Consider the following 24,286-nt stretch of genomic DNA (forward strand, 5'->3'; position numbering starts at 1 on the left):
AATGGAATGCCCTCTAGGTGATTTTTGTTGTTGTTGTTCTTAGACCATTCTTCTGGTGTTTTTCTTTAGTTTTTCTTACTACTCAGGCATTTGACAGCACCAATTGATGAACTGATCTCTCATGGCTTCTGTTACAGTCAGTTCATATTAGAATTAATAGATTTCAAAGCATGACACTTTTTTTTTTCTTCTGTTCACACTTTTCTCTCAGCAATCGTGTTTGAAAAACACTTCCCAGCAACCATAGATTCTTTCCAGGATGCAGTAAAGTGCTTGTCTGAATTTGCCTGCAATGCAGCATTTCCAGATACCAGTATGGAAGCGATCCGCCTCATCCGCCACTGTGCGAAATACGTATCTGACAGACCTCAGGTATATTCTGCATTAGCTAAATTTTAAATGTTTTAATCAATAGTACATTTGTAAAGAAAAAATACATGCGCTAAACTTATTGGCTTCCCTTCAAGTTTCATGGATTAATGAGAAATATACTTTATTCAGAAACAATGGGAGTATAAAACGCCACCGGCTTTGAAAGGATCAGCAATTTCTTTTTCTTCTTTCATTCCCCTTTGCCCACCCCTATGCACCTGGTTCAGCTGATGACTGGTGTTCCTGAGAGCTGCTGGGAATCAGCATATCTCAGGATCTCTCTCTACTGAGAAATGTTGTGAAGAATGGGTAATGGCATAAGCAAAAATGCTTGATATCCTTAAAATATTATGATACATCCTCACTTTCAGTGCTATGAAAATGACAGCAAGAGACTCACACTGAACTATAAGCAAAAACTGATGATCAAATTGGATAATCTTTTTATTTTTCTAAGTTTAGTCTTTATAATAACTAAGGAGTACTTTGAAAAATTCTTTGCCTTCTCAGTATTATTTTGATTGCCGGCTCACCTGAAGTATCAGGATGTAATACTAGTACAGCAGAGACTGTTATTTGCAATCCAGATTGTGTTTTATTTTGAAGAATCTTACTCCTATGACTCTTTATAACCCTGTGTTTTCTTCTAAAGGCATTCAAGGAATACACAAGTGATGATATGAATGTAGCTCCCGAAGACAGAGTGTGGGTGCGAGGGTGGTTCCCAATTCTCTTTGAATTGTCCTGTATCATCAATAGATGCAAATTAGATGTAAGAACCAGGTAACAATCAGTATTTGTAATTCAAATTTTAAAAGGCTTACTTTACACTTCTAAAATAAAAGCAACTCTTCTACTAAATGTAACCATCATAAAATGATTTGCGTATTTAAATTTGGGTGATACCACTGTGGAAACACTAAACACCTTTTAAATGGATGCTGGAATGCAGACATTTAGTCTGTATTCTTTACATACAGCATTCTTATTTTCTGTTATAATCAGTAGTGAAGTAGTTGTGATAGCATTGTGTGTCTTACCCATAATACTTACTTTGGGGATTTTAAAACTAGGTTTATACCAGGTTTATTCATGGGTTGAAGATTGCAGAAACAGTTGAAAAATCGAAAACTGTACTCTGATCTCACGTAAAACTTGCTTATTTTCCTTCAATATGGCTTTTCCCTTATAAAGTATATTCACTTGCAGTTGAGATGCAAAATACAAAGAGGTTGTATACAAATAACTCTAAATATGCACATCTACATGTGAGCTGTGCATATGGACTCCCCTTTATAGCTGGTGAAGGTTAATACTTGTTCCTTCCTGGAAATATTTGTTTGTTTGTTCTTGTTATCCCTGGTAATGGAGTTGTTTTCCTACTTCAGCTTTAAATTACCACAGTTCTGTGGCTGTTGCCTGTGACTATAAAGTGCTTTTTTTACAAGCTGATTTTCCACTTAATTTTTGTGTGCTAGTGTGCCAGATCCAGGTATAATGTTTTCAACAGTATTTGAGTTTGTTATTGTTGCTGCAGTTGGACATATTTGGTCTCACACATGTTGTCTTTCTGTAACTCTTAGTATATGTTTTTCTTTCTTCATTTCAGGGGCTTAACAGTCATGTTTGAAATAATGAAGACATACGGCCATACTTATGAAAAACACTGGTGGCAAGATTTGTTCCGGATTGTCTTCAGGATATTTGACAACATGAAACTACCAGAACAGCAGACCGAGGTGAAATAAGTGGGAAAATGTAGTTTACATGAAAACTATATTTACAGCAGAAAAGCTGTAATATAGATTTATCAAGTGGCGTAAGGCAAACCTCAAAACTCATGTGGTTGACCTGTATGATTTTAGTAGCCTTATTTTGTTTTAATGACATTCTGTTGGGCAGGTATTGTCACTTTTCTCATTTTTTTCGTGTGTGTAAAAGGCCTGATAGTTTACACTGCGAACAGCAGAGGAATACCATAAAATAAAATATCTGTAGTATTATAAGAACTGTAGCATTTTACATGTGATGTCTGGAATTTGAGACACAGAGCATACTCAATGAAGTGAGGCTTGTAATCAGCAGTGAAGTCATAATTAGAAGAAATAAATTCTACTAGTTCAAAAATTTTTGGTACCTCAGGAAAAAAAAAGCAGAAGGGAGAAAAAAACCATGACCAACCCAAAACCAAACAGAAAATCCCCCAGAACAGCACTATGCTTTCACTGGACTCTTTTGACCAGCCATCTAGGTTTTGACCTGCCAAACCAGAACGAGGTACTGTTCTGACAAAGAATTGAACAGAAATGGACCTAAAGGTATAAATTATGTGTAAATTATTAATATTAGTAGTTTGACCAAAATTTTCGATTGTTTGGAAAGCCTTGTCTAGCTGTTTGTGGAAGGACATACCTCACTTTCCGAGTTTTTATTCTCTGGAAAATACTTAAAACACAGCTTTGATGTGGTGGTAAATCATTGAGCTGGGATTAGACACTGAGACAGTTGTTTGTCTGTTTCTGCAGGTTTTTAAAACATGCTACTTAGCAAAGCAAAAGTTGGGGCTCCAAGTTTTGAGGGTTTTGAGATACAGGAACAAATTGCATGTCGCTAGTAAGCAATTCAAATTAAGTAAATACATGTATCCATCTCTATGTGTATCCTAAAGTGTCACCTTAAAAGTTGTAACTCTTTTTTTCCACTCCTAGAAAGCAGAATGGATGACAACTACTTGTAACCATGCACTTTATGCAATATGCGATGTATTCACACAGTATTTAGAAGTACTTAGTGATGTTCTTTTGGATGATATATTTGCACAGCTGTACTGGTGTGTGCAGCAAGGTAGGACTGTACCAGATTATGTTAAAACAATGTTAACATTTTACTGTGTTGAATGCGAATAAACAAATCCACTGTTTGTCTTTTACAGACAATGAACAACTGGCACGATCTGGTACAAACTGTTTGGAGAATGTTGTCATCCTAAATGGTGAAAAGTTTACCCTAGAAATCTGGGACAAAACTTGCACTTGCATGCTGGATATTTTCAAAACTACAATCCCTCATGCGTAAGACAACTGTTAATATTTATATTTTCTAAAATAGTTCAACTAAATGACTCACTGATTTCAAACTCTCAGATATCTCATAAGTGGGGTGAACAAAAAGCTGTTATGTGTGGACTAAAGAGAAACAGACTTTCTTTAAGCATAATGATAAGTTAGGTTCTAGGTATACTTTTATACTATAAATGATAAACTTTTAAAACCTAAAATACTGTATAGGAGATGAGCTGAAAAACCAACCACCCTCAAAGTATAACTTGATTCAATTTGACAACATCGGACTTTTGGAGAAGTACTGTCTGATTTTTTTTAATTATTTTTTGTAATATACTAATGCTGTTGATAGGCAGACTTTGCTGTTTGGAATTACATGTGAAGCTTTCTCCACTGTGGGGAGGCAGGGGTGACAAACAGAAGATTTTTGGGTGAGGAGGAAGGGTGAGCTGTTTAAGGATTTTCTTTGCTCAAGAGACCTTCTGCACCTGGAAGGTTTAAGTCTAGGAGAAGTAGTGTGGGAACTGTAACATTCTGTCTTTCCCTCGGGCTGTTCTTGCTGAAACAGATGAAGTTTCTATCAAGGAAGATAACTGCAGGTTGTGTAAAACTTCAAAGCTTTCTTTCCTACAGACTTGGGGGAAGGGAGATAAGAAGAGAAAGTAAAAACAGTACAAGAGCAGCCTAGTGGGCATCTGCACATGCATCAGGCCTTCGATATGTGAGGCGGGAGACCTGCTCTGTGTGTGTATTTCCCACAGTTCCTTGTAGCATTTCTGGTTTTGAATTAAAGTTTCCTCAGTGTTTTAGCTCTGGCTTAGTTCTCTGGTTACCTGCATACATATCAAGTCTTACATCCACAAAATACTAAAATGCTTCAAGTCTTACAGATCTCTAAGTGGCTGATGATTGACTTCCACCATATGTCTCTGTGAATCTTGATCTTTTTATGAAAATGATCTTGCATAATTAGTGACTGTCTTTCCCTTCGTGTTGTAACTGATGTGAAGCTTTGTGGAACAAGGCTTCACCATTCAGAGGATTATGTTATACAATGCACATCAGAGGGCAGAGTAACAAAAAGTCATGTCCAGCATTATGCCAAAGTTCAGGGGTTTTTCCCCTGTGCTACCAACACTGAGATGAAACACTACTTGTTTTCAAATCTGATGTTATTATTTGTTCTGTGTCTGTCAGCTAGTTCATAGCATTTTCTTCTGGGACCTATTTCAGGCTTGAAGTGACTGAAGCAAAAGGAGATACCTTCTGTCAGTCTTTCCTTAATTTTAGGGTTGTATATCAGATAGCTTCATTACCAGAAAAAAATCCAAAACAGATTCATTCATTGACAGATAAAATCTGTCACTACCTCACCTACTTTTTTTATGTGAGTAGGTATGAATTAATTCCATCCAAAAATAATACTGAAATAAAGCTGAAACACTCGGGAGCTAGCAAGATATTTTTTCTGCATTTTGGTAACTGCCAAAAATAAAATTTGAACCCAAATCTCTGAATGTAAAAGTCCAGTTGAATTAGCCCTAAATTGCTATGTCCCATACTTGAAAAGATTTTGAAGTAAATACTCACTAGCAGAATATTTGCTTTGATTTCAGCACATGATCAAAACTTAGGTTTCTGGGTTGTTCTTATAGTTGGATATTAGAAACCTTTCTGCAGCAGCATTTTGGATATCTGAATATTTAGACACGTTCAAAATATTCTTGTTGCCTTTAGTTATATCTGATTTGAAATATGTGCATTATTCCCTTTGATTATGGCACTTCTGCTTTTCAAATAGTTTTGTTTTTCCTAGGAGAATATGCAACTCCTTCCATAGATTTTCAGTCTTCCCATCTCCTTTTTTTCATCTTTCTATGCCTTCTTTTGAGAACTTCGTAATATTATTCCTTCTTTAGTTTCTTGGAGGTTCCCAGCTTTTGCAGGGTAAAGTAAATCTTACTTGTATTTTATATGAGAGTAATCCCTTGAGTGTATGTAATTCATCTCCTTTTCCGTGGTGAAAGTAGACCAACGGTTGTTGGATGACAAAAAACTGCTCAAAACAGTCTTTTCACTTCAACCACATTTGATTAAAACTGAAGCTTTTTAGATGGGTAAGAAAAAATTATGATAACAATATGCAGGTATTCATAATCTTAATGGAGACTTTGTACTCATCTCTTTTTACTTCTCTTTCTGAGTCTTAGGAGGATACTTCTTTTTTTCCCTCTCATTTTCATGGGATCTAGTTCTTTTTCTGTGACTCCTGGTTTGGCTGATGTCCCATATTTGTATTTCTTAGTCCCTCTATTAGCCTTATTTTTGCAACAGAACTTTTCCTTTTATTTTTGCAACAGAGCTTTTCCTGCCCTCCCAGCCTTAATTTTTATTAATTTTTTTTTTGACAATGCAGTTTTAATACCCAGCTTTTTGTGCAGGCTACCTCAGTACTTAGAGAAGAAGGCAAATGATGCTTTTACCTTTGTTTACCCATATGTGTAAGTAACGCAATAGCTAATGTTGAATTGAAGAAGAGAAGTCACACAGTGGTATATATGAAAACTTTCTGGGCAAGTGCTTTAATTGCTAATTGTCTTGAAATAGATACTATGAATTTCTGGAGTGTAAAATATCTTCTGGCAGAGGTTCTTATTACTGGGATCAGATAGGGTTACATATGTTCTTTATTACCATTCACATGAAACATCTTCCAAGTATTGTGTAGCTAACTTACTCAATTTAAGAGCTGCAACGTTGGCTGTGGGAGTTCTTAGTTGCAGTATCAGCCTCTGCTGGTTCTTGGCAAGTTACTTTCTTGCAAAGAGAGATGATCATATTATTTCCTTGTTTTGAAAATGTGGTAGAATATTTACTCAGCTACCAATTTCAGCAGGGATCACTCACTAGAAAACCACAAACTGTACTGCTGCCAAGATTCTACAGAACCACTGAGGTGTTGATAGCTGAAGATCTTAATACAGAATGACACAGAATGGCTTTAGTTGGAAGGGGCTCTGGAGGTTGTCTGATCCAACCCCTGTACTCAGGCATGGCCACCCAGAGCAGTTTTTCCAGGATCATATTCTGACTTTTGAATATCTCGAAGAAGGGAAGCTCCACAGTCATTTTTGGCAACCTGTGCCAGTGCTTGGTCACTGTCACAGTGAAAAAGTGTTCCCTGATATTCATAGGGAACCGTCTGAGTTTCAGTTCATATTATTGCCTCTGGTCCTGGCACTGCAAATCACTGGAAAAAGCCTGGCTCTGTCCTCTTTGCTCTGTCCTTTCAGATATTTGTGATATGTTGTTGAGATGCCCTGAGCCTTCTCTTCTCCATCCTGGACAGTCCCAGCTCTCTCAGCCTTTCCTCACAGCAGACATGCTCCCAGTCCCTTCATCACCTCTGTGGCCTTTTTCCAGACCCTCTCCAGTAGGTCCATGTGTCTTATATTGGGAGCCCAGGACTGGACACAGTGCTGAGCAGAGAGGCAGGATCCCCATCCTCTGCTCATGTAGCCCAGGATACCGTTTGCTTTCTTTGCAGCAGAGACACAACACACTGCTGACTCATGTCCAACTTGATGTCCACCAGGATCCTCAGGGCCTTCTCTGTTGAGCTGCTTTCCAGTTGGGCAGCCCCCAGCGTGTCCTGGTGCGTGGGGTTGTTCCTCCCCAGCCGAAGAACTTTGCACTTCACCCTTGTTGAACTGCACAAGGTTCCCATCAGCCCATTTCTCCAGCCTGTTCAGGTCCATCTGGATGCATCATGACCCTCTGGTATATCATGCCACTCCTCCTACTTTTGTTTCTTCAGCAAACTTGCTAAGAGTCCTCTTCCCCATCACCCAGATCATTCACTAAGATGTTGAACAGAATTGGACCCGGTGTTGCTCCCTGGGATGTACCACTGGACTACAACTAGATTTTATGCCCCTCGTCACCAGCTGCTAGGCTGTTCAGCCAGTTTTTGATCCACCTCACTGTTTGCTCATCCAGGCTGTAGTTTGTTAGGTTATTTTGATAGTTCTTTTATTTTTCTTTTTGTTTAAGTTCTGTTTCTAGATCTTGTTGATCAAAATTTTCTGAAGCTTAATGAGAGCATGTCTTGGCTTACTGGTGCTGAGACAACCATCCTGAATGCCCTCTTGTCCTCAAGAAATTCAGGAGTTAGAATTGGTTCCTCTCACAAATTATGATGGTCTGGCCTCTACTGGCTCATAATGGCTCATTGTTCCAAGACCTCAGTTTGTGTCCTTGTAGCTTTCAAGAATCAATTCAGTTCTCTGTTCTACTTTATTTGTTGTCTCATTACATGCCTCAAGATTTTATATTTCCTTATCTCCATTTTGTCTTTCTAGTTATCTGATCTTTAGTTGTCTGGAGATCAGTGATACATTAATTTAAGAACCTTAACACAGTGAGGAAAGGCTCTGCTTTAGGATGTGCAGGCGTAAATGTCCATCATGCGTTGCCTCACACAGACTGAAACTAAATAGTTTGAGATCTTAATGATGACAAATAACTTTAATCTTACTTTTTTGTAGCAACAGATTTGATAGAAAGAGAGATAATGGGACCACTTAAGTTATTTAATCCAGTTTCCCTCAATTCTTGGTGAGCACAGACAGCCTCAATAAGTGACAATCAATGGAGAAATTTTTTTGTGCTTGAGGTGAAGATTTTCAAGACAGCAACATCTACAGGAAATCAGCAGGGAATGATCAGTGTTGTCAGTGATTTGATACCATGTAACAGCAATGAATCCTCAGTGAAAATATAAACACAGTGGTGGAACATACCCCAAGCAGAGGATGCAAAACATCTCCAAATATTCATGCAGATTTGTTCTGGGGTAGATTAATTCCTTATTCTAGGTAAAGCTTAAGGCTGTGTGGGAGAACAGAGCCCACTAATGGCACTAGAACACTGCCTTAAATCAAATCCAGTATTTCTGAGAAAAATTAATTCACCTCTGTGTAATCCAGTTGTCCATCCAAAGTTGCTAGCAGAAGCATTGAAGTTCAAAAAACACAATACTGACATTTTTCAATATGTGTGAAGGAAAAAAAATTGTGTATTTAGAACTGACATGAGTTTATTAATTTATGGATGTATCTTTATCATACTCTTTTTATGTTTAGCTTCCATTAATTAAATTAATGGAAATAAAACCCCCCCCCCATTGAAGTGGACTTTTTAGAGTGTTGGTTGTGATTTGTGTTTCAAACTTAGTAAATTTGATATTGGTTTTGTCTTTTAAAGGCTGCTGACTTGGCGACCTGTTGGAGGAGAGTTTGGCTCTGGCTCTCCCTCTGATGCAAAAGAAAAACTGGTAAGCTGCTGAAATAAATATTTTAAGATTGCAAGAGCTGGGTACAATTGTGATGAAGAATAAGTGAAAAATATACTTGGTTTAAAGATGTTTTTCAATTTTGATTTACTTGAAAACTTCTTTTCCAGGTAGAGTTCTATTTAGTGCTTTAAAATAGCAAAGAACAAATTGATAAAGAAGTACATATTTGTTTGCAGTATATATAACTTCCAGAAGTTGGCTTTAGGTAGTTACTTGTGTTTGTTTTAGTTAATGTTCTGTGTCTCATAGGTTTCTCTAGTACTGTATTTAGGCTTTGAGTTGTTTCCTGTTTTGGGTCATGTTTTTTCTTTAATATATTGGCAAGGTGAGAAAATGCTAAAGGAGGATAGAATGACAGATTGACTTCTTCTTTTTTTCCTTCAAATTTTCTCTGGTAATAAGAAATTAAGCATCAGTGTTTAAAATAGGAAATCTGTATAACCATGAGATTGCTTAGCACTGATTGAATAAACTGGGGTCTAATTTGGATTTACCTGCAAGTTGACAGCCCTGTACCTACTTTATTAGTGATGAGAATTAACTTTGTCTTTTGAAATTCCCACAAGATTGCTACATAAAGTTCTTTATAGATTAATGAAGCATTTGATAACAGTTGTTCAAGGATAATGGTCCCAAATGAGCTCTACCAAGAGAGACAGGCTCCTTCCATTTATATTTATGGAGTGTTACCGTAATTTACTTGAAACAGAGTGTGAATGTTTGTGATGGCCAGTTCTCATTATATGGGTATTGTACGTTCATGCTGTATCATGTATGACTCATTTATAGTGGTTGGATGTGTAAAATGTTTGATCTAAACATTGGCTACGTTTTTGATCCATTTATGTCAATAGTAGCATGCATATATGGCAGATATATTAAATGTCTTAGTCTTAAGTAAATTGAAGGATCTTTTCTCTTTGAAATATTTTTAACGTGAATATTTTCAAATTTCTTTTTCGTATTCAGTGTAAAAAAACACTTTGCAACTTCAAAATTAACAGAACTTATAAATAGTATGAAAGGAGAAATATTTTGGATCTCTTTGGTAGGGTAGATTTTTTGCAGGCTTTAGATATTTTAATCTCATTTTTCTTTAGGTAGTTCAAATATGATGGAGTGTTTTGCTATGTATAGACATGATACTTATTAAAATATATATTTATACTTAGTATAAGTATATAGTATAAGTATATTTCAGAGATGAAATCCTTGGGTTTTACTGGTATAAGAAGTTGATACATTCTTTATAGGAATTGTATGTTTAGTTTTAAGTCTTGCTAACAGCACAATCAAGGGTATTAATGTGTAGTCTTCAGTGGTACTTACGGAACAAGTGCCAATAGAAATGCTGGGTTATTGAGTGGGACATTATTCTATACATAAATCTATATATATATATCTCACAGTTAGAAGGGACCCACAATGATCATCAGGTCTAACTCCTGGCCCTGCACAGGACCATCTCCAAGAGTCACACCATGTGCCTGAGAGTATCATCCAAATGCTTCTTCAACTCTGTCAGGCTTGGTGCTGTGACCACTCCCCTGGGGAGCCTGTTCCCAGCACCCAGCCACCCTCTGTTGAAGAACCTTTTTTAATATCCAACCTAAACCTCCTCTGACACAACTTCAGGCCATTCCCTGGGGTCCTGTCACTGGTCACCATATATATATATGTGCATGTATATATGTACTTTGCAGCTAATGATAGCATATTTTGTTATTAATTACATTTCCCTCTTTCAATGAATGCTTTCTGAAATTAAAATAAAAGGTATTCATTTTCATACTTTACGTTCAACTTGTCAAGAGGGAAGATATTTATTAAAAAATAAAGCCTCGACAATTTCTCTTCCAAAGTCACTGAGTTCCAGTTCACAAGATAACACAGTAACAGGGAGAACTGGAACACATTGCAGAAGTCTGCTGAAGCAGCTCTCTGGCAAAAGAATTATAAATTAGAGTATTTTCGTGATATAAATGTATTCCACTCCATCATTTCACTGTGGTAAGTTCCTGTATCATCCACAGACGTGTTAGGAGCTTACGGTTCAGAACACTCAAGGGAGTAAAGGCAAGTAAAGACGAAAGTCTGATGATGCTTCGTATTGCTTGGACTTGTCATTTAAGAACTGTGTGTTCACATTTTCACCAGTTATAAAGGAAAACAGTTTCTCCCAGAAGGTCTGGAGCGTTTTTTTCAGTGCAGAACAGGGTAACCTTGCAGTAAACCTCATACACTTCACCTGGTAAAAGCCAAACTGCTGGCTGACACGCTAAATGGTTGAGTGGAATACAAAAACCTATCTGCAGAATACATTAACTTTACTGTGTAATGAAGTATTTGTTGCTTGTTAAATTTTCAAATCTTTCTTATTAGGTCATCTTTTTCATGGGTCTTTCATGAATGATAATATCAAATGTGACTAAAGTGAATAAAAGTGCAGTGTTGAAACAACAAGTGTCTTAAGCTGTGAAGAGCAGAGCACTATTGACAATTGCTTGCTGAAATTTTTTGTAAGTTAATTTCTTTTTCTTGGCTTTGTTTTCAGGATACAGTCTCACAGAAGTCAGTAGATATTCATGATTCCATTCAGCCTAGACCTTCAGATGGACGCCCATATCAACCCAGCATGGGGGCCACAGTAGGTGAAGAAACAAGTAAAACCAGGCCAACACCAAGTGCGTGCTTTGTAATGACTTGGCATTTTATCTCTCTTAAGAGTACTATTTAGCAGATGTTTGATATCTGTAGTTGTAGCCCCAGCTATAACTTTAGAAACATGACGAGAAGAAAATCACTGTTTGCATTTTTGTCTTCCTGTAGTGTTTCAGAAATCTGTTGAATTGCTTTGGGTCCACACTTTTGACCTCTGTTTTAAAAATCAAAGAGTTCAACTGCTAACTTGCCGGCTTTTTACCCAAAGCAAAATATTAAAAACAGTGTTCTCCTTACAATGCTGTGTAAATGAGTAATAATTTTGTTTGTCTTAGGAGCAAAGATCTTTCAGTGCAAAATGCAACAGAAGCTGTAGCTGAAAATACAGCTGTAGAATGTAGCTGTAAAATCCTGTCTATGATTTGAAGAGAATATATGAAACCCTTAAGATACTTGTGCAAAGTTATGTGTTAGTGCTTAAATGCTCGTGACTGTGGTGGTATTAGTACTTCCCACAAGTGCAAACAAACCATGACACCAGTACTGTCTTGAGCCTCAGGTGACAGCCTGTGACAGCCTCAGGTTCTTGCTATTGCACTGATACCAAGATCCTAAGTTAATCGTTTTGGTGATTTTTAGGTAACAGTGAATATTTGTCCAATACATCACAGATGACTTCAGGAAATAGTTTTTTAAGATGTGCCAGTTGTTAATATGATCGTAAGTCCTGGTTTTAGTAATTCGAAACTGGTTTGTTTTATGAATGGGCTTGAAATTAAACTGTTCTTCAACTTACCCTCAAAAATAGCTCAAAAAAAGAAAAAGTATTGCAGTTCCCTAGTTAACAAGTAGTTTTCTCTTTCTTTCAAGAATTTCCAGAACAGAAGTTATTTGCTGCTCTTTTGATCAAGTGCGTTGTACAGCTGGAACTCATTCAAACGATCGACAACATTGTGTTCTTCCCAGCAACTAGCAAAAAAGAGGATGCAGAGAATCTAGCAGCAGCACAGGTAAGTAGAACTGATAGGTATCTCTCTTTTTAACAGCTTTTCCTCTGGTGGATAAAGTTTCACGAACTCCTATAACATCTGCTAATTTACAGTTTTTAGATGCATTTGAGAACTTCCATCAGACTACTGAGATCTTCTCCAACTTGCATTAAATTGCTTTTGCTGTGCCAGGGCAACAGGGTGGGATTGCGTTATCACAGGAGCTTGCTGAACAAAGCTGTGAATTTTTACTTGAAATCCTTGGTTTTTTCCTTTTTTTTTAATAGAGAGATGCTGTAGACTTTGATGTCCACGTGGATACACAAGATCAGGGGATGTATCGTTTTCTCACATCTCAGCAGCTTTTCAAACTTCTGGATTGTCTGCTGGAATCTCACAGATTTGCTAAAGCATTTAATTCAAACAATGAGCAGAGAACTGCTCTCTGGAAAGCAGGTGAGTCAGTCATCTTGGGGAAATACTTGGTGACAGGGTGCTGCTGTGCTCTGAAGGTCAAAACTCCTTAGTTGCTGAATGTAAAAACTGATTATCAGGCTTTAGCTTTATGACCCCGGGATTCTTAAGGGGAGGAGACCTCATCTGTGCAGGTGCAAATATCTTCCTGGTTTCCTAAAATTTAAGGTTTCACTGAGTTACAGCTGCCAGTGGGAGTCACGTGCTTGGAAGCTGCAGGCATAAACACAGGTTTCGCAGCTAATTGGAAGCTTATGTAAAAATGGGTGCCAAACACAATTGTGGCATATATAAATAGGTTCATTTGTAGCGGTGCTCCGTTGTACTTAATGTCATGAGAAATTAATTACCCAGAGTCATTCTTCCGACTGTCCGCGTGCGGAAAATGCTTAGAAGAAGTGGGGGACTGTTAGGGAGAACGTCAGTTGTACCAAAAATCAAAAAGGATGCTTGGAATTTCTCTAGGTTTCAAAGGCAAATCAAAGCCTAATCTCCTGAAGCAGGAGACGAGCAGCCTGGCCTGTGGGTTGCGCATCCTGTTCCGTATGTACATGGACGAAAGCCGGACCAGTGCGTGGGAGGAAGTCCAGCAAAGACTACTAAAGTAAGGTCCATGTAGCTGGTCCGTGTAGGTCCATCCTGTTGATGTTGTTTCTGATGTTAAAGGAGTTTTTTTATTTAAAAGGGTACACCTTCTCTGTTTGAGGTAAATTTCCTAGAGCTAATGTGTGCTGTGGTGGTCACAGCTAACACTAAGAGTTTTTATGTGCTGTGGAGGGTGCTGTGCCTCCAACTACTGATGCTGTCTGTGCTTTTTGCTCTCATTATATGTATTGCAGGAGAGAACAAAGGTTTTGTCACCTTTTTTTGTATCAATGTGGGTAGGTGGGGGCTTGTTACAGCTCCTCTTTAAAAAGGAAGGCAACTGTCACCTAAACCTTTTTTTCTTTCAGTAACCTCAGGTATTTTAGGGAATTGACACTGTTCTCATCTGCAGAAATACACACTGGGATTGAGCAGCTTTGTGTTACACACAGAGAGAGGCTTTTGGCTTTTTGATTATTCATCACTGTGAATGCTAAGATTCACCTGAATGTTTTTTGTTTATAGAGCTTTTCAAGCAAGTGTTGGAATAAGAGAGGGCTTAAAACTATGACAGTAACACTTGAGGCTAAGACTTTAAGGTTCACAGACCAGGAAGCAGAGCTGAAAACTATCTGGTTACATCAGCATGAGATATGTTCTTAAAGTCTACATAGCATTTGTCCCGTGCAATTTTAATACCTCTCAGAGAGCACTTGATGCACTTCAAATACATGCACAAACAACATAATAATGTTTTGTCAGCTTATTTTTTGCTGAAGTACTAGGACTTAGGGTTTAAGTTGAACAAAATCACTGCCTTCTCTCACTAATCAGGCTTAGAGTGGCTTTCATAAAACGATGCTGTTCTGCACCAGGGCTCTACTGCCGTGTGTTGCAAAGCCAAAGCTCCTTCTCTGCAGTAGAGCTTAGAATGAAATACGAGTTACTAATTTTTGTTTGTGTTCTCTCTAGTGTCTGCAGTGAGGCTCTGAGTTATTTCCTGACTCTTACATCAGAAAGTCATCGGGAAGCCTGGACTAATCTTTTACTCTTATTTTTGACTAAAGTCCTGAAGATAAGTGATGAACGGGTAAGTAACTGTTTGGAATAGTGTTTCAGAAAACATTTACAGGTAAGAAGTAGTTCTAGGCCAGTTCTTCACACACAGTTACAGACTTGGCTTTAAAAGCTCCTGCTGCTCTGTAGACACTCCTTTGTTGAGGGAATATACATTCAAACTGCATTTGACAGATACTGACAGTAATAATTCAGCGTGAAGGTGCAGTGAGTGATAAAATAAAATGTGTCTGAGAGAAGTTGAAAGATGCTGGAATCCTTTAGAACTGCATGTTAAGTTGCTTTTACCCCTCTCCTGGTGAAGAATAGGATTAGTGATGATATTTTATTCAAAGAATTAACTCCTGTTTCTGCCTCCAGTGCTACATGTACATCACCTTGACCTTCTCCAAAGCAATTCTGCAGTAAATAAATCCATATTTAGATCTCTCTCTGTTTCTAACAAAATTTGGCTGAAATACTTAAGTGAAAGGGACCAACTACAATAAAAAACTGATAATAAAAAATATTTCCTTGTGGGGAATAAGCATTAGTAAGGAGCTGTGTGTAACTAGTGAGCATCTGTCAGAGTACGTCATAGCTGTCATAGCCTTCTTCTAGCACTGCTAACTTGGGTTATAAAGATGTTTCTGCTCGTCACTTTGTGGGTTTCTCACAGTGATTTGGGGAAGTATTTAGAATTCATATCTTGCAATGTGCTTTCCCAGGTGTAGTGATGTATAATAGACTAATTTCTTCTGTTTGTTTTCTCTGCAGTTCAAAGCCCATGCATCGTTCTACTATCCTCTGTTGTGTGAAATCATGCAGTTTGACCTTATTCCTGAGCTTCGAGCCGTTTTACGGAGGTTTTTCCTGCGGATTGGTGTGGTTTTCCAAATATCCCAACCACCAGAACAAGAGGCTGGAATAAGCAAGCAGTAGCAGATAGTGACACTGTTTAAAAGTTTATATTCCTCAGCTAAATAAAAGGACCAGGTAGCTGAGCCATTCTGTCTGGATATCCATAAAAATGATTTCTTTGTATGGCAACATGTATCCAAGGGTTAACGGTACAGACGCTTATAACTGTAATTAAGGCTTGCAACACTCCAGTCCCTTTATTTCCTGATGGATTATCTCTGCCGGTTTCTCTTCCCTGGCTCGTGCTGAGCACAGAGCCAGTTTTTAGCACAGTCCCCTTGTCAGCATGGGCTGCAGTATCCTTTACTGTCCTAGACAACAGTATAGCAACAGATGTTTATGGCGGGTGTGAAAGTAAAATGTACCCAAAGAAACATATATATGTAAAGGTTTGAGCTTCTGCGAGAAGTACAACTCAGGAGAGCTGTATTTTGAAGGATAAAATGTTTATAGTGGAAAGAAAATGGAGATTATTGTTCATGGTAAAAGATATTTAGCAACTATGTCTGATATTCTTATTCTAAGATTTTTGCACACTCAGGCTGTCTGAGACATTGGTAATCATCCTTCTGTGAAAATGTACAGAGATGCAGGTCTGTAATATAAACTCTTTAACACTATACAGTTCTTTCCGAATTGTTTTATTTCTGTAATATTGATTTGCTGAAAGCCCATAACTCTTACTCGTTTACCAAATGCACTAGAAGTTTGGGTTTGGTTTTTGGGTTGTTTTGGTTTTTGGGTTTTTTTGTTTGTTTTTTTTTGGGTTGTGATTTTTCTTCCTCTTTTTTTTGTTGTTTTGTTTTGCTTTGTTTCATTGTAGCCCAGAAGTTAGTGTTGCTGACTTTTGTCAAGAACAGCGGTAGAAATATCACGACTGACATAACTACCTGTAATATACTTGTTTTAGGGCTTTTAAATATAACGAGCCATTGAAATGATGATCCTTCAAGGACTGGAACTTGAATCACTGCAAACAAGTCTAGGTTGTGTCTGCTGTCAGATGTTTTTTGTTTGATGTAGATTTCACTCTTATGTACAGAATTTAATGTTGAATATATTCAAGTAACAAATCTGGCATGGTTTGGGGATGGTTAAATTTATTGGAAATGTATTCATACTGTGAATTGTGCTCTGATGGTTAACAGACGAGATTGTCAAGCATTCTGTATTACAATGGATGTAGAAATTTTTTTCAGATGGACAAAATGTATATGGTACAGATATGTAAAGTTTTCTATGTAAAAAAAAATTCTGTACAACTTTCTGTACAATATTTGGTTCTCATCTGGCATATTCTAATCAGGTTATAGGTCAATAAAGTTTTTGAACTCTTTCATCAGTGCAATCAAAACCAGTCTAATCCACAGCTACTTGTTTCAGTTTGCTTTGCCTCTCATGCCTCTGTTTCAAACCATGGCCTCCCGGAGGCAGAAAGGTGAGTGCCCTTTGGTTGACTATGATGTGTTTTCTCACTGTTAGAGACAAATACGGGGGGAAAAAGAATGGTAAATTAGAAAAAAAAAAAGGGCAGGGAGGAGGAGGAGAATAAAAGTGTCAAATGAATCCTCTAGTGCTGCACAGATAGAAACACAAATCCTGGGCATTGCTTTCTGGGGATTAAAATATAAACACCAAACTGACAAGGGAGAAAGGGTGGTTGGGAGGCAAAGGCTGGGTGTTCTGATGCTTGCTGACTTGGAACACATCAGCCAGCTCAGAGCTTTGTCAGCATCTCTGATGTGATGAGTAAAAGTGGAATTGGATTGTTCTCCAGTGTGTTCCCGCAAAATGCCTGACAAGCACCGGAGAGCAGTCTGAAGACTGAGGAGGTGTGTGAGGGAGCCTCCCCTCTCTTGAAGAGGAATGAATCTCCAGTTGCCCCTCACTGCGTGTTCCAAAAACGTAAGCAGTTTGATGAAAAAGCTCTGGAAAACCCAGAGATGGGAATCAACTTCCATGACCTGTGATTTGCTAAATTGCATTTACCGATGTCAGAAGGGGGAGATTTGAGGTTATTTTACTTAATTGTAATTGTACAACCTTCCCTCTTGGGCTATATTTTACTTTTCCAGTTTGTTGTGCAGTGTTTAAATCTTAAACCAGTGTGCAGGTACATTTATTTTGCAGGTAAGGCTGTCATGATGAAAAGTTTAAAAAATTTAGGAAGGCAGAAGGGCCTTTGACAGCTGAGCTGTGGAGATGCAGAGAAAGCTGATGGACCCAGAGGATCCTGAGTAGCAGCCCGGCTGCCCAAGGGGGCTGTGAGAAAGAGTGTAATTCATGGTGCTAAAGGCTGTTGAGCAGTGAGGTTAAAGTAAGTTCACTGGTTTCAGGCCACAGCAGCAGTGAAGAGGGGCTGGGCTGTGTCCTGGCTTGAACTGGAGGAAAAGAATGCTGGCCTGTGGTGGTCTGTGGCATTTACAAAACTTACTGCAGTGAAATGAGGGTGGTTTCTTAGGGTAATGTTTACTTTATGGTTCTGTTGGGGATAAAACTTCAATTAAAGTTAAGGGAATAAGGAATAATTAGACTACATAGGCACCTATATGAGGAAAAAGACAAGTTCTGTATGTAACCTGGAGTTAGTAGAGTTAATGTATCACAAAGTTCAAATTGTGAAGCAACTGAAAAGAGCCATCAGGCATCAAAACCAATGGCAAGGCTGCCGGGTGACCAAGATAAAATGCACAAGGTGGAATTCAGCATGAGAGGTGCTGGGGTGGGGGGTGAGTAAGTGTGTTGTAGAACATTTTCACCTCAGCTGCTTGAAGTTCCTTTGTGCTTCCTGCCTCTAGGAAGTTCAGAATGCAGCAACTGTGGGTCCTGTCCTGTGCTCCAGCGCAGATCTTGGATTACAGTAAAGCCCCTGCATGACTGGCCATTTCTGTCACACCCACACCGCTGAACATCGTGAGCCTTCTCACTGCTGAGCCAGAGATTCGGGGTAAGAATTAGCCAGATCTGACAAATCCCTCTGGGAAAGCACATGCTAAACCCATGAAGAAGCGAAGCACAACACAAGACTGTGGGACGTCTCTCTCAGCAAGAGCTGCCTGCTGTCATCATGGAACTACTGTGGCCTTCAAGCAGGTTTACAAAAGATTTAAAGTGGCATTTTAGTAAAAATAAAGATACTTTTACAAGTTTGCTGTTTTCATCAGTGGTTTTCTCTCCCCACCCTGGTTAAGCTGGGGCATCAGGGTGGGAATTTCCTAACCAAGAGGAAAGTTGCAGCCTTACCATTATTTCACCTTAGTGTTTCAGTTCATTGAACTCCTAAAATCTTACTTCCATCTATGTGTCCTTGTTAAAGCTCTGTGCTTTTAATCAACACATCTTCCATGTGTTTTCCTGTTTCTTTGAAGACAGCCTTAACATTCCAGTTTGTTCGTAAGTAAATGTAAGAGGAACGAAATGATAAATTAAGAAAATTGAAATCTGCTTACACTTTTTTTTTAACAAAAATAATTTTAGTAATAAAATACTTTATTTTAGCTCTTCTTTCAATCAGAAACATAAATATTTGCAACAATTTCTGTATTTTCAGCACGTAACAGGGAACATACGACAAATTGCTAATAGTAATTTGTTTTTTGTTGAAATGTTTGCTGCTGTTCCATGCACAACGAAAAGCAAGGGTCCTTCTCCAGGTTACTCACGCTTTTGGTAAAAACCTAATGCCCCTCTGCTCTTGGATTACTCTAGCTCCACACAGTTTTGGAGTTTGACTATAAAGCTAAAAAATAACTTTGATTTCATACCAAATTCACACACACCCCACACTGTATTTGTGTTTCAGCTCTGAGGGCGAAACCAAATTGTATAAAAAGTGCAAAAGCTGCCAAGCTATTCCTCCACTTCCCACAGCATGGAATAGAACACATCCCTGTGCTACATCTCCATTACACTGCAGTGTCTGAATCTTTATTATTGCTATTTTAAATTACACACACACACAACTCCACACTATGTACACGGAAGAGAACTCTCCCTCCAGGAGACCCTGGAAAGTGCGGTAGTGCTGGACGGTTCCTCCTCGGCCGCAAGGCACAGCTGGTTCCCGCAGGCCGAGTCAGCCGTGCGCGGTGGAGAGGCCCTGCCAACCCAGCGGGAGCGTCTTCTCCGGAGTCAGCTTGGCAGGGTTTGACTGCTCAGCCATCAGTCTCCGGAGCGTGTCGGAAGTTCCTGGTCGCAGCCAGGGCTCTGTCGCGACCGTGTCGACGGAACTGGGGCGTCTGCCCGTGTGGGATGGAGGGCGCTTCCAAAGGTCATCCATGTCTCCTAAGGAAATGTCATCACCTGGGAAAGGAGGAGAGCAACGCACGTGATAAAGGGGACAGAAGGTTATCACATCTTAGCACATTCGACAGGGTTGCTTGTCTGCAAAGAATGCATAAATAATGGTTGTAAATCACAGCTGCTTCTACTTGACACACACTTGTTGATGTTCTGGGGAACTGAGCCCCAACAGCTCCACACCCCCACCACCAGGTCAACAAGGGCAAAGGCAAAAGTGGATGGACTCAGTAGATGGTCCTGGCTTTCCCAAAAGCTCCTGTTACAGGGAAAAGTCAAATCTGTCAGTGCATATATGCCTAAAAATGCATTTAAAAATAAGGCCATTAAATTACAGTGGCATGGCCTAACACTCTTGTATAGACAGTCTCTTACTTGGAAGAATTACTTCACCACTGGTTAACAGTGTAAATGCAAGTGAGTCTGTATCACAGTCCAGCACAGCTTATAACCTCAGTGCATGCCACTCTGAAACTGGGTACGTTGTGATCTTCCAGCTACAAAACAAACCCCACCAAACAAAAAACTGAACTGCCTTGCCTTTGAATTTGGGGTCTGAACTCTACTCGTTTCCATTCTGTTAGCAATCATACCTAATACCTTAAACAAATCGTTCCTAGTGTGGATTATCAAACAACATAAATTTTTACTACATATGAAGGGATATAAATGTATAAATTTCTCTGTGCTGTTCATTTTTTGGCTTCATTACATTTACGTATATAAGCCACGAAATTACACAATCCCCAGATACACACCAAGAACAACAGAAAATTGCAATGTTTTCCCCTTTAAAGTTGAGTCATGTAAATGAAGAAGTTCTGGTTTGTTGGTGTGTGCTTAAGGTGGGCAGAAAAATATTTTAAAAATCTGGTTTAGGGAAAAAAAAAGCACACAATTTTTGCAGAAACATCCTAATTCAAGCAAAACTTAACAGAATTGTGTATTCTTTAGTGATCAAATAATTCCCTTTAGAAATTTGTGTCATTTAATTAAGTATTTGGATGATTTTTCTGACTTTAAGGTTTTTATTTTAGAAAAAAATGATGACTTTTTAAAATTTGATTTTAAACTAAAACTTCTCTGTATCTTCTCATTAAAACTTGCAAGTTGATGGTTTAAGCACAGGCATGAGACCTCAGGTCCTGCAGAAGGATCAGCCAGGTGTGAAGGGGTGAAGGGAAGGACAGAAACTGCATGACCCCACATACAATGGGAGCAAAGGCTCAGTTTTTCTCTTCATGCCCAAGGTGGGATTTCAGGTTCCAAAACAAAATGCCAATTACTTTCTGTTCAAAAAGAACTCAGCAGCAAATAGTTCTGTCACATCATACAGACAACTGATCTGATCATCCTCCAAGCCTTCCTAGTCTGGTTAAAACAAAACTTGTCTGTAACATTAGAAGTGAGAGCAGACCTCCCTCTCTCTGTGCCTAAAGCTGGCAGAGTAAAACCTCTTTGTCTCCTAAATCCTGGGTCAGATAAACTCTCCTGTGGGTTGGAGCCCACAGTTTTTACACATGTAAGTTATGGTGGGGTTAAAAACGGTACATGGCAGAAAAAGTAATACCTAAAGAATATTAAATTTATCTTTGCTGTTTCAAGAGATGATACTTAGAAACAATAAATATAAGGTAACATATTTCTTTAGAGAAGAGACAAACTGTGGCCATCCAGGCTGCAAGGCTTCATTTCCCCACGCTAAACTATTGCTGCCTTTAAAGACAAAGCCTTTAGATCTTCCAGATGTCAGAAGCAGGAACAACTGTTTTCACAGAGATAAGATCACAGTGCACAACACTGTATCAGAAGCACTTGGTGCTGCTTTTAGAAAGCACCACAGATCAGCTACAGTGCAAAACTTCCTTCATCGTGAATTTCAACACTTTGTATACTCCATAAAAAGCTGTTCTTAATTGGAACACATAAAAAGAATTTTCTTTGGAGCTGCCAGTTGATAATTCAGTTTGTATCTGCAGGCTGGGGATAAGCAGAGCTCTTTACTTTGCATGGAATACTGATTTAGAAACTTAGTGGCATCCTCCTGCAAAACACTGACCACAGCACATCCTGCCCCTCAACGAGAACAAACTCCTTTGGCACCTCGAGTGGACATCAGTGCTTGTCTTCTGCCAGCCTGCACTTACCAGGACCCAGCACTTCTGCCTGATCCTGCTGTACATCATTGCAGGCTCTGGCATTCCTTTACTTAAAGGCACAGTGAAACACCTAAAAAGTCTCAAGCCATTCAGGCAATTTCTCTTACATATAGCAGGGTCTCAGCCACATACCTAATGTGCCCAAATCTGGGAGAATTCTCTCTTCTGTATCTGAGCCTGCCCTTGTTTATGCAGTTAGGAACATGCACACCTTGCTCGCTCAGAAAGTATCTGCTGGTTGGCAGAGACTCCATCACTGAAAGGACTCACCAAGTCTACATTGATGGGAATGGCTTTTTTGGATGGGTGAAGACAGCAGAGTAGGCCTGGCTCCTTTTTTCTAATTTTCCAGTTAAGTAAGCAATGTTAGCGTGGCTTTGGGATTCCCACATCAGTCCCAGAGGGGGAAGTGAACTGCTGTGGACAGAGTCTCCTTACTGAGCCAACAGGATCAGCATTTAGAATTTATCTAAGCCTGTAAATTGCCATCTCTGGCAATTCTGGCATCTCTGGTATCTCTGGTCATTCAAAGGGAAGATAACCAGTTACATTCCCTTAGTTATTTATTTGACAGATTTGTTTTCTCCCAGCAGTGTCTCTGAGCGCAGAGGAGAAATAACAGTCCTAGCTGCTGGGAAAGCAAAAGGATGCCACGAGGGTTCTATCCAACTATTATGGAAAAGCAATAAAAACCACTTGACTTCCTTCATTTTTTCTGTAATGTCCCTGAGCATGAGGAGGGAACAGGAAGGCAGGCAGCAGTGCAGCCTGAACAACCACAGCTGGGCAAGAGCATCTCTAGCTACCTTTCCAAGAAGCACATATGATAAGTGATGGTTCCCACGTGTTCCAAAAAACAAGTTACATACAGGCATACAAATATACACACACACATACACAGATAAAAATTATATACTAAAGGCTGAAGCTCTAGAGATTATGAAAAACAGAAGGCAAACAAAATTTAAAGTGCAGTTCATAGGGTATGAAGTGAAATTATAAAAAAGGTGAGATAATAAGAGTAAGCGCAGAGAAGTAGAAGAAGATCGCATAGCAAAAATATCTGAGTGGAGTAAAATTAGTAAAGCATTTATTTAGGTTATAGAAAAAAATTAATATGAATGGGGTTTTTTAGTGACTTAAAAATCACAGTGAGATGTTTAAAGCAAACAAAAAAAGGATGAAGTGCTTGTAAGAGTACCCATAGCAACAGAATCAAAAATACTGCCAGCATCTGTACTTTCATTAAGTTTATAAAAAGGATACTGATACTGTAATTGCCTATACAGCATAGCAACCACCTCCTAAAAATGGGAGATTTCAGACTCATATGAAAGAATCTAGGGCATAACCCAAATGAGAAATTACAGGCCATTAATGGTTGCCATGACTGGTACTTCATACACAAAGGGGATTTAGAGCAGGCAGTCAGCCTATGGAGAAGCTCCAAGACAACTCCAGTCTGATGTATTATATGATGACAAGAAGCACAGAATGAATTCCAGTGCTTGTCCAGTGAATGAGGTATCGATATCAACCTCAGATACTGAATGCTCATTTCTATTAACCAACCACTAGAAAACGACATTAACTAGAAACTGAAGTACTTCATCATACACAATTTTCTGGCATATCTTCATGCTGGTTGGACCACAGACATCTGATTCCCAGGAGTGCCAATAAACTCACACAGGCACCTCATCACCATTCATCACTCAGGCGTTTCATTTCTTTCCACTGATATTTCAGCAATGCAGCTGGATATCCCCACCCTACTGCCAGCAGTGACACATCACAGTGGGACACACAGGACAAGGACAAGTGGCTGATCAGACAGAAATTAGAGCATCTTTTCCTACTACCCTGCTCTAAACTTACTCTAAAAGAGTTGTGTTAAAGTTTGCTGGGGAACCCCTTGCAGCAGCTACACAACTCCATGAATAATTCCTATGTTTGATCCAGTTGCTCAGTTATACTACGTGCAGCCTGTTATTATTTGTTCCTTTAATTATTGTAATTAATTAGTATTCACTACATCGTCTCTACTACACAGAGCATACCCAAGTACGCAGATTTCTGCTGGAGCTCAGTCAGTCTGTGCAGTCGTTCTTCATTCTTGCCTTTCAACTGATCAACATCGAGGCTGAGATCTGAGTGCAAACTAAGGCTGTCAGGCTGCAGCAGCGGTGTCTGGGCTACTGCAACATCCTCCTGCAGAAAATCCAAAAATGCACAATTCCTTCAGTTAAACAGCATCCTTTCTGAAAGGGCAAATAGCTACACATGTACCCTCTCTGGATCTATAACACCACAGGAACCACAGGAACCGTCTGACATTAGATCTGTGGCCCA

The 24,286-nt window shown here is 39.0% G+C and overlaps 2 protein-coding genes across 10 annotated transcripts in view; one reads left to right on the forward strand and one right to left on the reverse strand.

Moving 5' to 3' along the window:
• The window catches only part of ARFGEF1 (ADP ribosylation factor guanine nucleotide exchange factor 1), an 87,300-nt gene extending 70,485 nt beyond the window's left edge, over positions 1-16,815 (forward strand). The window contains exons 28-39 of the mRNA XM_050318363.1: positions 212-372; positions 1,025-1,155; positions 1,982-2,111; positions 3,081-3,216; positions 3,305-3,443; positions 8,700-8,769; positions 11,345-11,474; positions 12,322-12,461; positions 12,728-12,896; positions 13,380-13,518; positions 14,472-14,589; positions 15,333-16,815. Of these exons, the coding sequence (XP_050174320.1) occupies positions 212-372; positions 1,025-1,155; positions 1,982-2,111; positions 3,081-3,216; positions 3,305-3,443; positions 8,700-8,769; positions 11,345-11,474; positions 12,322-12,461; positions 12,728-12,896; positions 13,380-13,518; positions 14,472-14,589; positions 15,333-15,497 (1,628 nt within the window). The 3' untranslated portion in view covers positions 15,498-16,815. The remainder of the gene's footprint in view (positions 1-211; positions 373-1,024; positions 1,156-1,981; positions 2,112-3,080; positions 3,217-3,304; positions 3,444-8,699; positions 8,770-11,344; positions 11,475-12,321; positions 12,462-12,727; positions 12,897-13,379; positions 13,519-14,471; positions 14,590-15,332) is intronic.
• A 2,566-nt stretch (positions 16,816-19,381) lies between these two features.
• Positions 19,382-24,286, reverse strand: part of CSPP1 (centrosome and spindle pole associated protein 1) — a 63,508-nt gene continuing 58,603 nt past the window's right edge. For all 9 annotated transcript variants that reach the window (XM_050318460.1, XM_050318417.1, XM_050318443.1 and 6 more), the window contains 2 exons: positions 23,995-24,145; positions 19,382-19,778 (listed from right to left, as the gene is read on the reverse strand). In XM_050318460.1, coding sequence (XP_050174417.1) covers positions 19,552-19,778; positions 23,995-24,145 — 378 coding nt within the window. In that variant the 3' untranslated portion in view covers positions 19,382-19,551. The remainder of the gene's footprint in view (positions 19,779-23,994; positions 24,146-24,286) is intronic.

Source organism: Myiozetetes cayanensis, unplaced genomic scaffold (genome assembly GCF_022539395.1).
Source record: "Myiozetetes cayanensis isolate MyiCay16 unplaced genomic scaffold, myiCay2020 scf1, whole genome shotgun sequence".
Lineage (NCBI taxonomy): Eukaryota > Metazoa > Chordata > Aves > Passeriformes > Tyrannidae > Myiozetetes > Myiozetetes cayanensis.